General features: G+C 46.9%; 1 protein-coding gene across 6 annotated transcripts in view; it reads left to right on the top strand.

Moving 5' to 3' along the window:
• MIGA2 (mitoguardin 2) overlaps nucleotides 1-11,876 on the top strand; it is a 39,150-nt gene extending 27,274 nt beyond the window's left edge. For 4 of the 6 annotated variants that reach the window (XM_084820917.1, XM_084820916.1, XM_084820919.1 and 1 more), the window contains 4 exons: nucleotides 2,947-3,081; nucleotides 3,400-3,453; nucleotides 4,261-4,377; nucleotides 5,673-11,866. In XM_084820917.1, the coding sequence (XP_084677043.1) occupies nucleotides 2,947-3,081; nucleotides 3,400-3,453; nucleotides 4,261-4,377; nucleotides 5,673-5,873 (507 nt within the window). In that variant the 3' untranslated portion in view covers nucleotides 5,874-11,866. Of the gene's footprint in view, nucleotides 1-2,946; nucleotides 3,082-3,399; nucleotides 3,454-4,260; nucleotides 4,378-5,672 lie in introns of all 6 variants that reach the window. The other 2 variants (XM_084820915.1, XM_084820920.1) reach the window with 2 other exon arrangements.
• Nucleotides 11,877-12,127: the final 251 nt, after the last annotated feature.

The following is a 12,127-nucleotide window of genomic DNA, read 5'->3' as shown; positions in this document are numbered from 1 at the left end:
TTGAGTTTCAAACCAGCTTTTGCACTCTCCTCTTTCACCCTCAACAAGAGGCTCTTTAGATCCTCTTCGCTTTCTGCCATTAGGGTGGTATCATCTGCGTATCTGAGGTTGTTGATAATTCTCCCGGCAATCTTAATTCCGACCTGTGATTCATCCAACCCAGCATTTCTCATGATGTACTCTGCATATAAGTTAAATAAGCAGGGCGACAATATGCAGCCTTGTCGTAGTCCTTTCCCAATTTTGAACCAATCGGTTGTTCCATGTCTGGTTCTTACTGTTGCTTCTTGACCCTCGTACAGGTTTTTCAGGAGACAGGTAAGGTGGTCTGGTACCCCCATCTCTTTAAGAATTTGCCAGAGTTTGTTGTGATCCATACAATCAAAGGCTTTAGCATAGTCAATGAAGCAGAAATAGACGTTTTTCTGGAATTCTCTTGCTTTCTCCATGATCCAGCGAAAGTTGGCGATTTGATCTCTAGTTCCTCTGCCTCTTCGAAACCCAGCTTGTACTTCCGGTAGTTCTCGGTTCGCATACTGCTGAAGCCTAGCTTGTAGGATTTTGAGCATCACCTTGATGGCATGTGAAATGAGCGCAATTGTACGGTAGTTTGAACACTCTTTGGCATTGCCCTTCTTTAGAATTGGAATGTAAACTGACCTTTTCCAGTCTTGTGGCCACTGTTGAGTGTTCCAAATTTGTTGGCATATTGAGTGCAGCACTTTAACAGCATCATCTTTTAGGATTTTAAATAGCTCAGCTGGAATACTGTCATCTTCGCTAGCTTTGTTGTTAGTAATGTTTCCTAAGGCCCACTTGACTTCACTCTCTAGGATGTCCGGCTCAAGTTCAGTGACCGCACTATCATGGCTATCAGGGACATTAAGATCTTTCCTGTATAGTTTTTCTGTGTATTCTTTCCACCTTTTCTTAATCTCATCTGCTTCTGTTAGGTCCCTGCCTTCTTTGTCCTTTATCATGCCCGTCTTTGCACAAAACGTTCCTTTGAGATCTCCGATTTTCTTGAAGAGATCTCTAGTCTTTCCCATTCTGTTGTTTTCCTCGATTTCTTTGCATTGTTCATTTAAGAAGGCCTTCTTGTCTCTCCTTGCTGTTCTCTGGAAATCTGCATTCAGTTGGATATATCTTCCCCTTTCTCCCTTGCTTTTCGCTTCCCTTCTTCCCTCAGCTACTTGTAAAGCCTCCTCAGACAGCCACTTTGGTTTCTTGCATTTCTTTTTCTTTGGGATGGATTGAGTTGCTGCCTCCTGAACAATGTTACGGACCTCCGTCCATAGTTCCTCAGGCACTCTGTCTATCAGGTCTAATCCCTGAAATCTATTCCTCACCTCCTCATCTATTCATAAGGGATATGATTTAGGTCATACCTGAATGGTTTAGTGGTTTTCCCTACGTTCTTCAATTTAAGCCGAAATTTTGCAACAAGAAGCTCATGATCTGAGCCAAAGTCAGCACCAGGTCTTGTTTTTACTGACAGTATAGAGCTTCTCCATCTTTGGCTGCAAAGGACATAATCAATCTGGTTTCGATATTGACCATCTGGTGATGTCCATGTGTAGAGTCGCCTCTTGTGCTGTTGGAAAAGAGTGTTTGCTATGATCAGCGTGTTCTCTTGGCAAAACTCTATTAGCCTTTGTCCTGCTTCATTTTGTACACCAAGGCCATGCCTGCCTGTTATCCCGGTGATTTCTTGACTTCCTACTTTAGCATTCCAATCCCCTATGATGAAGAGGACATCTTTTTTTGGTGTTAGTTCTAGAAGGTGTTGTAGGTCTTCATAGAACCGATCAACCTCAGCTTCTTCGGCCTCAGTGGTTGGGGCATAGACTTGAATTACTGTGATGTTGAATGGTTTGCCTTGGATTCGTACTGAGATCATTCTATCGTTTTTAAGATTGTACCCCAGTACTGCTTTTCCCACCCTTTTGTTGACTATGAGTGCTACTCCATTTCTTTTAAGGGATTCTTGCCCACAGTAGTAGATATGATGGTCACCTGAATTAATGATGGTCTCCCATGCTTGTCCATTTTAGTTCGCTGATTCCCAAGATGTCGATGTTCAATCTTGCCATCTCATGTTTGACCACCTCCAGCTTACCTTGATTCATTGATCTTACATTCCAGGTTCCTAAACAATATTGTTCTTTACAGCATCGGATTTTCTTTTCACCACCAGACACATCCACAGCTGAGTATCCTTTTGGCTTTGGCCCAGCTGCTTCACTCTTTCTGGCGCTACTTGGAAATACCCTCTGCTCTTCCCCAGTAGTGTATTGGACACCTTCCGACCTGAGGGGCTCATCTTCCGGCGTCATCTCTTTTAGCCTTGTGATACGTTCCATGGGGTTTTCTTGGCAAGAATACTGGAGTGGGTTGCCATTTCCTTCTCCAGTGGACCACATTTTGTCAGAACTCTCTGCCATGACCTGTCCGTCTTGGGTGGCCCTGCACGGCATAGCTTATGGCTTCACTGAGTTACGCAAGCCCCTTCGCCACAACAAGGCAGTGATCCATGAAGGGGTTCTAATGTCCTATATTTAAAGCAAAATTTAGCTCTCATGAATGCAGAGAGAGACTTTGCAGATAGGTAGGGGAAAAATGCCTGGTGAAATTTCCTAACAGGCTGGCTTGGATCCATCTGATCCTGGCATCTCCCATCATGGTGCCAGTAAGCCCCAGCGTGGACCTGAGCTGCTTCTTGTTTTATGCTGTCTCTTTTATGCTGCATTTTTATTGTAGCTCCGTAAGTTGCCCAGAGGATATTTGGAGATGGGTGGCCTTACAAATGTAATAACATGAGATCAGCCTAATCAAATCTGGTTGGCCGTTGTAAGAGGCTGAATGCTGGGCTAGGTGACCTCTGCTGTGATCCAGCGGGGCTGTGGCGGCCTGTAAACTCACCGGTCTCTCCTGCCCTCTGGCCAGGTGGTTTGCATGAGCTTCTTCGACATCGTGTTGGATTTCATCCTCATGGATGCCTTTGAGGACTTGGAGAACCCGCCTTCCTCGGTGCTTGCTGTCCTGCGCAACCGTTGGCTCTCCGACAGCTTCAAAGAGACGGTGCGCCCACTCGACCCCCAACGGCCATGCAGGCCGCGCAGTTGTAGCCCAAAACCTTCAGAGGACACCAGGCTGGGGAAGGCTGGCCTGGGATCTCGAACCTCTTGTAGCCCGAGGGCCAAATTCCATTAAGGAAAAGCTCTCGGGGGCCGCATTGTGGTGGCGGCCCATACTTGCCTGCCAGATGGGCTCGGCATCCCTGACCTAAACCGTACAGTATGTGGGGACTCCTGGTTGTAGCGATTCAAGAATACAGATAGGTTACTTTCAAAACCAGATAAGCAGCCTGACCCAGTTGTTTTCGTTTTTAAATTTCAGGCCCTCGCCACGGCCTGCTGGTCAGTTCTGAAAGCCAAGAGGCGACTTCTAATGGTAAGTGAAAGGAAACGCTGAGAGAGGAGTACAAAGCTTCTTCCACACTTCGAACGCTGACTTTGTAGTCATGGTGAATGCTAACCACCGTCTTCTGTAATTATGTGGTTGGATCCAGATTTGGTCACACTGAGAGTAGACTCCTTGAAATCAATGGGACTTAAGTTAGGCATGGCTGACTTCAGTCCCACTGATTCAATGAGTCTGCTCTAAGTGTGATCACATCTGGATCCAGCTGATGGGGTTTTCCCCCCACTTCAAACCACGGTTTCAAGATGGTTTCATGGACCAAGATTTGTGAACTGGAAGCCAGAGGAATGTGGAATGTGGCTCCCATGCCTGTACGGTGCTCTGTGACTCCAGCAGCCTCCCTGTCCTAAATCACTGAAGACTGCACAACTGGACTTGCGCATACAGGGCATCCCCCAGTTTCTCTCCGCATTTGGCAGCGTCTAATGAGTCTCTTGATTGTCTCTGGCTGATTGTTTTTGTTTTAGATTATATATATATATATATATATATATATATATATATATATGTTGTTGCTGCTGTGTGTTATTTGTTCTGTGTTACGACATGAATGGTTTTATATTGTATATAATGGATTTTAATGGTTTTTAATTTTTTGCGAACCACCCAGAGAGCTTCAGCTATGGGGTGGTGTAGAAATATAAGAAATGAAAGGGAGATGTGGCGTGACCCCTGCGTTGAGCTCTGTGCAGGCACAGTGGTGTCTGTGCGTCTCAGGTTGCGGCTATTGCGATGCAGAAATGGCACAAATCCATAGTTTTCTCTCCCGTGCATCAGGTTCCAGATGGCTTCATCTCTCATTTCTACTCCGTATCGGAGCACGTCAGCCCTGTGCTGGCTTTTGGGTTTCTGGGGCCGAAGGAGCATCTGGCAGAAGTTTGCAGCTTCTTCAAGGTAAACTTAAAAAAAAAAATTTGTTGACTGCTTTATCTAAAGCAGGGGTGTTGAACCTCTTTCAGCAGCTCTTGGGGGCTGCATTCCAGTGCTGGGCAGGGCCCAAGGCAAAAGGGGGCAGGGCCAAAAGTGAAAAGGGGTGAGGCGAAAATACCAAAAATGCCAGCGCATTTCAGCTTAAAGCTGTTACTGCCAGTAACGAAGCCTTAGGAGGGGCAATTCACCCTTTTAGAATGGGAAAAATTGCACAAAAGCAGGGACACGTTTGATGGTCCAGGAAAAGGGGGCGTGGCCAGGGGAAGGGAATGTGGCCATCTGGGGAACCCTGGAGCGATGGAGTTGGCCTATAGGTTTGAGGTTCAGCACCTCTGAACTAGCTGGAATGGGTGCACAGTAATTTTTGGGATGGTGAGGCAAATGACAGTTTAATTGTTCTTATCCAATTTTCTTCATAACATTGCACAGTTTCCTGAAATTGTCTTGGGGAGCAATCCTGTGCATCTTTAGACAGAAGAAGATCTTTGCCATACCCTCCGACCCTTTTGGTGGGTCATGCCAGGGATTGAACCTGGGACCTCCTGCCTGCAAAGCACAGTTGATGCTGCCACTGACCAACAGCCCCAGATTTATTGTGACCCAAGCGCTCATCACGGACAAAGAGGGAGATGGCGGAGTTCATTGTTTGAGCCTCATGTGCTGCCACACACATTAAGAGAAAAATCTTTAAAGCCACAATCATGCATGCTTAGACAGAAAAAAGGCCTAGAGCTCCCAGCATCCCCCAGCCCGCCATGGGCCGTTTCTCTGCTTGAGACAATGGAGAGCTCTACCACTAGACAGTCCTGCCTTAGATAAATAGGTTGACCTGATATGAGGCGCTTCCTAGGCTCACAATCTTTAAAATGCCCCAGCATGCCTTTTTTGTTTTGCTGCAACAAATTTATGTAGCTACTACTCTGTATTATATACTGTTGGTATTAATGTTCATAATAATGTGTATAATTTTCTTCTATAAATTACGACTGTGCCAGTTTTATCTGTCTTCAGCTGGGGCCTCCAATGGGCAAACTGCCCCATGGCAGCCATTTTGTGAGAGCGCCCATGACACTCTTTCAAAATTCCAAATGTGCCCGCTGACCCAAAAAGCTTGGGGACCCTGGTTGTTATACAGATCTACATCATATCTACATCATATCTACATTTACACATGTATCTCTATAGAATATCGACGCACATACGATGGCTCTCCACTTTTATTACAAATGTTGTGTTGCTGTTTTATCTTTCTCTCCCAGCACCAGATACTGCAATATTTGAAAGACATGTTTGACCTTGACATTGTGAGATACGCAACGGTGCCATTACTAGCAGAAGACATCCTGCAGCTCTCCCGGCGCCGCAGTGAGATTCTGCTGGGATACTTGGGGGTTGAGACTGCCCCGGCGATGAATGGGACTCTGCCTGGTGACATCTTACCCTTGGAGGAGTTCAACTAAGCTCCTCGTGTTGGCCGGAAACCTCCTGGCTTTTAAGAGATTTTCTTCCGTCAGAACCGTCTGGCGCCACAATGAAGCGGCTTCATCAGTTGCAGAAACTCTCTCTTTCTTCCGTCCCCAGAAAGATTCAAAGCATTGGCTGGCTGCCCAGATGTGTCTAGCTCCATCCAGAGTCTTTGCAGGGAGTGTTCGAGGACATTTGATGAACTTGCTGTTCGCTTTCCTCTTGTTCCTCGTTAATTTTAGGCTTTCAAGCTACAGCATAAATTGTCAAACACTTGGGCTCAGCCCTGCTACTGTCCTGCGGTCTCTCAAGGGGCATTGCACGAGAACACTTTCCCTCCTGTTTAAATGTGAGAGCAGAACGTCAGGGTCGGGAGAGGCACAGACGTTTTTACTTGGCAGTTTGTTGTGATTCCTGACTTTTCCTCGATTCAAAGATGAGGAGTTTCCTTTAGTTCCTTTTTAATATGACTTGTTTTGCCGTGTCTCTATGTACATTCAGGTTCATCGACTTTTGTTTTGTTTTAATGTTAAAGAATTTTGGCCTGTGTGAAGATCTGTTGATGGCGCAGGAAGAATTATGCCTTCCCCCGACTCGCAGTGGGGAGCAAATGTTTCTGTAAAGCACTGAAAAATGGCTCTCTGGATGTGTTGGTCTACAATTCCTATCACCCCAGGCCCACATGGCTGGCTGGGGCATGCTGGGAATTGTAGTCCAACACACCTGGAGAGTGCCAGCTTGGGGAAAGTGGAACTAAAGAATGCTTTAGTTAAACGGAGAATTTGTGTGGGAACCTGTGGCTTGTGAGGAAATGATCCAGCTTGCACAGGTGAGATGAAATTAATGTTTTTCTCCTTCTCTGTTGCCATACACTGGTCCAGATGCTGGGTGACTTCCTTCAACGGCAAGGAGGCAGGTACTAGACCTGGGGAGGGGGGATTGGGTTAGGAGGCACCCCACACGTTGTTCCGTTAGGCTGGCAGAGTCGGTGATCCACCAGTCTCATGCAGCCCTGTCAGTTTTACTTGATGCTTCCACTCCCCACTCTGTTTTTAACAGCCTCAAGCAAGCAGCAAACCCAGGTTTATCATTGTTTTAAAGCTGCAGCTGTGATGAAACGCATTGCTGTTTTGAGCATGAACGCTGGCTCCTTCGCTTGGGATGTCGGTCTGAGCTGCTTGCTACAGAGGAGCCCCCCATCTCTTTGCTAAATCTTATGACCAGTGTTGTACACGACGGCTGCAGGGAAGCAGAAATGGGGAGTGGACTCTTTCCGCCAAACGGCAGGCGCAACATGCCTCTTTTCCTAGAGGACTGATAGGCAGCCACTAGCGAGGGAGTGCTGGCAGCTGGCGGCCTCTCCAAGGTTTAGAATAGGGCCCCGGTGCGTTCATAGAGCTCCTATTTCCCTCCGTGCCATGACCAGGAAGCCTGCAGTGCCTTGCAAAGCAGCTGCAGAACTGGACCCACGTGTTCATTTAGAGAGATGGTTTCCAAATGAACCATTCTGGGAAACCCTCGGGAGAAACTTGGAACGGTGGTATGGGGATTTCCCCAACAGACACCATGGCTGGCTGTCCCTCACGACGCAGCGTCACGGCACTGTCGGCACGTAAGGTGCCCTGGCTACAGGGGGGCTGACGGTTTGGCCCCACAGACCTTGTAGGATCACCTAGTAGGTGTCCCATAATCCTCTGCAGAACATGGCGGAATCTCAGTGTGCAGATTAGTGGGAAAAGGGTTTTTTTCCGAAGGTAGGAGACGTTGGAAACATTGACGCAGCCTGTGTTGGGTAGCCTGTGGGACTTTTTATAGTGAGTGTGGGGCTGGCTTCGTGGTGATACTTTCCTACAACTCCCATTCCGGTGCCTTTGTAGTATTTGCTTGTAATGATAGCCTCCTGCACCCCCACCGCCTTTCAACAGGCAGTTGTATCTTTTAACGTACACTGGGAGATAGAGAACCTGCCTGGTGTGCCCTGCACTTTGGAAAGCGACATAGGGAGCTATTCCAAACTGAGCGTTGATGGTATGAAATGTCAGAAATTGGGGGAAGTGGGAGATGGCTTCCCGCTAGTTGAGTCAGTGGTAGTAGCTTGGCAGAATTCCTCAGAGTAGGATTTGAAAGAAGGCCCAGTTAATATAACCCTCTAAACCAACCTTGTCCAACCCGGGCCCCTTGAGATGTGTTGAAATACATCTCCAGCCAACATGGGAGCTGTAGTCCAACACATCTCGAGTGCGCTGGGTTGAGCAAGGCTGATCTGAACGTTGGGCTTGCATGCGTGAGGAGAGTCAAAGTATCACCTTTTGCTTCATGACGAACTGCAGAGTGCGTTTTGTGCAAACTCTAGGAACTTTGGTTTGTTCTAAACCAAGCTGTGTTAAAATCCTAAATACCGTACATAAATAGGTAATGTAAAGACTAAGAAGTTAGTTAAAACAAACCAGGATCAAACCATGGTCTGATGTCCTTGGTTAGAGCACAGCACGGTTCCCCAAGTTCGTATGTAATGTGGATCTGTGGTTTTGTCCTAAACCAAAAACAGCTTTCACCTCTTCTCCTTCTCCTGGATGTGTCAGAGGAGCGTGTGAAGCCGGAGTTTGTTGGCAGTCACCTAAGCCAACCTTTCCTTCCTATGTCTTAGACTATAACTTCCATGATCTCTGACCATTGGTCATGTTGTCTGGGGCTGATGGGAGTTGGAGTCCAAAACATGGAGTTGGGGAAAGGCTGATCTAAGCCATAGTTTGGGTGATCCTCCAAACAGAACTGATTTCTAGCTGATGAGTTTTAACCTGCCCCGGCATCTGAGCACTGACAAATCCTGAGGACAGAAACTCATTTCAGTCTGAGGTGCCTGCCTGCTTGTCTCAAATTGCAAATAAAGGCCTTGAAAATGAAATGCAGCTAGACAACCATGTGCCAGAAATTTTTGCCTTGTGGGAGTTGCATCTGTTGTTGCACACACACGAGTAAAAATGCCTGATGTCTGGGATTCTTTCCCCTATGGCACCCTTCCGCAAGCTCAGGCCCCCTGACATTGTTAGGCTGCACCTGCCATCATCCTGAGCCAGCCTGAATGGTCAGCGGTAATGGGACTTGTAGTCCAACAACAATGAGGGGGATGAGGTTGGGGAAAGCTGCCTTTCAGCAACTATCACCTTGGGCTAGGTAAAAAAAAACCCAGTCTCTAAACCCTCGTCTAATGAGACTTTGTCGAGAGCCGAGGGTCAAACCGGACACGGCGATAGTACATCTTTCTTTTAACCCGAGCCTGGATTTTTAGAGGGAAGGGTAGTCGAACCATCCCTGTGGCTGCCACTTACTGCCCCATAGCTTTTCAAGTATTACACTACGTCAGCCTCACCCAAACAGGGGCGCTCCAAATGGGTGGGACTACCATTCCCATCATTTCCAGCCAGCATGGTTGGGACATGTAGTCCTATGCATCTAGATTTGACTGCATACCAGTGAATTTCTACTGCGCAGTATTCTTACAGAGGCACAGGCATCCTTTTAAATTTGGGGACATGATTCCTGAAATCTTTTATAGCACTTCTGTTTTGGGAGGCCAGAGAGGGGAACTGCTTTGAGGATTGAAACCTCTCTCTTTCTGAGGGGAACCTGAATCATGCAGGGACCATAAGGAAATTGGAAGGATGGTAAAAGAGTAAAAAAAATGTGCAAGCAGGGATCGGGGAAAACCCCTCCAAGTAATTTGAGGAAGGAAAACTAGAAGTTATAACGCAAGTGACGATTTCAGAGGCCTGGAAAGCAAGAATCACAACTCATGGAAGTGGCCTTTCTGAACGGAAGAAAAATGTATATGACCTGATCGATCTTCTTTTCTCTTTTAAAAATATGCACCATCCTTTGCTCTTGTGCAGCTAGCTCAATGGATGGCCAAACTCTTAGGACGGTGCAGAATGGGAATCCTTTCTGGACTGATGGCAACTGTGTTGAGGAGGATGTGTTACTATTTCTCAAGGTCCATGTGTGACGTTCTGCTGCATAAGCCCCCTTGAAGCAGACAGGGTAGGCCTACACCACGGCCTGGTTGTTTATCGCAATGGGGCTTCCGCACTGGGACATTTGGGCAGATTGGGCTCTCTGTCAGGCCCATTTGTGCCCATTTTGCTGGCTAAGGCAGCAATCTGAAGCACACTTAATTAGATGTCGGTCCCATTGAATTACATGGAACTAACTAGAGATGTGATGGTCTGGAAAACCAGAAAAAATGCGGGGCGGGATTTAAAAAACAAGCACCCCCCCTTTTTTCCAGGATGTTTTTGGGGAACTTTTTTGAAAAAGCCTTTTCCCCCTGAATTCTTTTGGTTTTTCCCCCAATTCGTCAGATCCCTAGGCCTCCTTTCCGAGTCGACAGATTGTTTTGAACTGGACTGCGTGCATCTTCGTGCTGTGCCATGGATGGGGAGAGGGGAAGAGGTTTTCTCTCTTGCAATCCTGAGCATCATAAATGAGGTGACTTGGCTTTGTTTTATTTTCCTCACCAGCAGAGCCCCTGTTCCTTGGGTTTGTACAGTACGCAGGTTCAATTCTTAATCGAACGTCAGAACGCATGTCTGGTGAGCTCGCATCCCTCCTAGACTCATCCTAATTGACTCAACACAAGTCCTGAAGGATGGCCTACCTCTTGGGTTTCACCTCTCCAGGAGAATTGCTTAATTGGTTATCAACATGAGCATCTAACACAGCCTTTCCTAACCTGGCACCCTCTGGATGTGTTGGGACTACAACTCCCAGCATCCCCAGCCAGCCTTGCTAGATGGGGGTGCTGGGAATTGTAGTCCCAACACATCCAGGGGGCACCAGGTTGGGGAAGGCGGATTGCACGCTTCAATTGCCACCCAGAGAACTACGCTATAATAATTTTTTACCAATCAAGGGATGTGGCAGTGGTGATTCCTCCTGTCCATTTTTGTTCCTCCTCGCTGTCTTGCAGTCCAGCACACCTGAAGTCCTGTCCTCTATGGCCGCAGGCAGAGAAGTGCACAAAAAGAATGGGGAGAAATGGGCAGCAGGAGCTACGGCGGCTGCTTCTTTCAATTTCAGGCGTGAATTCAAAGGTGTAGGGCAGATCCAGGGGTGCACTTGGGCAATACTATTCAACACCCTAATTTTTATTTTAATATAGAGGTCCTGCAGAGGTTTTTTTTTAGGGTGCGGGGGCGCGTTGGGGAAGAATCCTGCCGAACAGAACGATCCCTGTCATAACTCCAGGATTTGCACCGAGTACAAAGTTGAACGTTAGCACAACTTTGGAGACAGCTGCGAATATGAACATCCTAACACTGGCGAAGAGACAGCTCTTTTTGCTGAGGCCTCTTGAAATGTTGTCTCTCCCCCAAAACGGTTTCTGGTGCCCCATGTAATCCTAGGGAAAAATGACCATGACTTGGGAGTGTTTTCCAAATGTTGGAACCCTTTTTGGAACCTGTTCCCTTAGCTTAAACTATTTTGGAAGGAAGGGGGTGCACTACATTTTGCACAACTGAGCTGCTTGCTTGGGGATCTGGTTTCTTCGGGAGCATGGCTACAGGTTGCCAACCGAAAGGAGCAATGCCTAGACTGCAACTGTGCCTTTAATATTCGCGCATGAACAGTTGTTAACGTCTGCAAATCAAGCACCTGCTAAAGCAGTTTTCCCTAGTCTGCTGCCCTCCATGTGTCCTGGACTACAACTCCTGATGGGAGTTGTAGTCCAACGCACATGAAGGGCAATAGATTAGGGAAAGCTGTTAAAAGAATGGGAGTGTCTCCTGTTACCCCTTTTTAAAGGCCATTCCTGTGAATTCTGAAGCTAATGAATGTAATAACTTTCGTGCCTAATTTTTTTTCTTTTTCCCCCTAAGCTGTAAATATTCATCTTTTGTTCATTGCACTGCCTGTCATCCCCTTTGCAACTAAAACGTTTGTATCCTATTAAGATTTTTGGCTTTAAAAAGCAAAGTCAATTAAATATTTCCTTCATAATCAAACTGGTCTTGAGTGGTTTGTGTTTTTCCCTTCTTCAGGTTCTGCTTGTAGACTCAAGAGAGAGACCATCTGCAACAGGGATGTTGAACCACTTTCAACCCAAGGGCCTGATGCCATTTTGAAGCTTCTAGGGGCTGCATTCCAGTGGTGGCTGGAGGCAAAAGGGGGCAGGACAAAACACCTGCATAGTTTAACTTAAAGCTCTTACCGCCAGTGAGTGAGTCTTAGAAGCGGCATTTTAACCTTTTAG

This window comes from Heloderma suspectum, chromosome 14 (assembly GCF_057233095.1).
Source record: "Heloderma suspectum isolate Gila_16-S chromosome 14, 16-S_ref, whole genome shotgun sequence".
NCBI classification, from domain to species: Eukaryota; Metazoa; Chordata; class Lepidosauria; order Squamata; family Helodermatidae; genus Heloderma; species Heloderma suspectum.
This window is presented reverse-complemented; position numbering and strand designations above follow the sequence as displayed.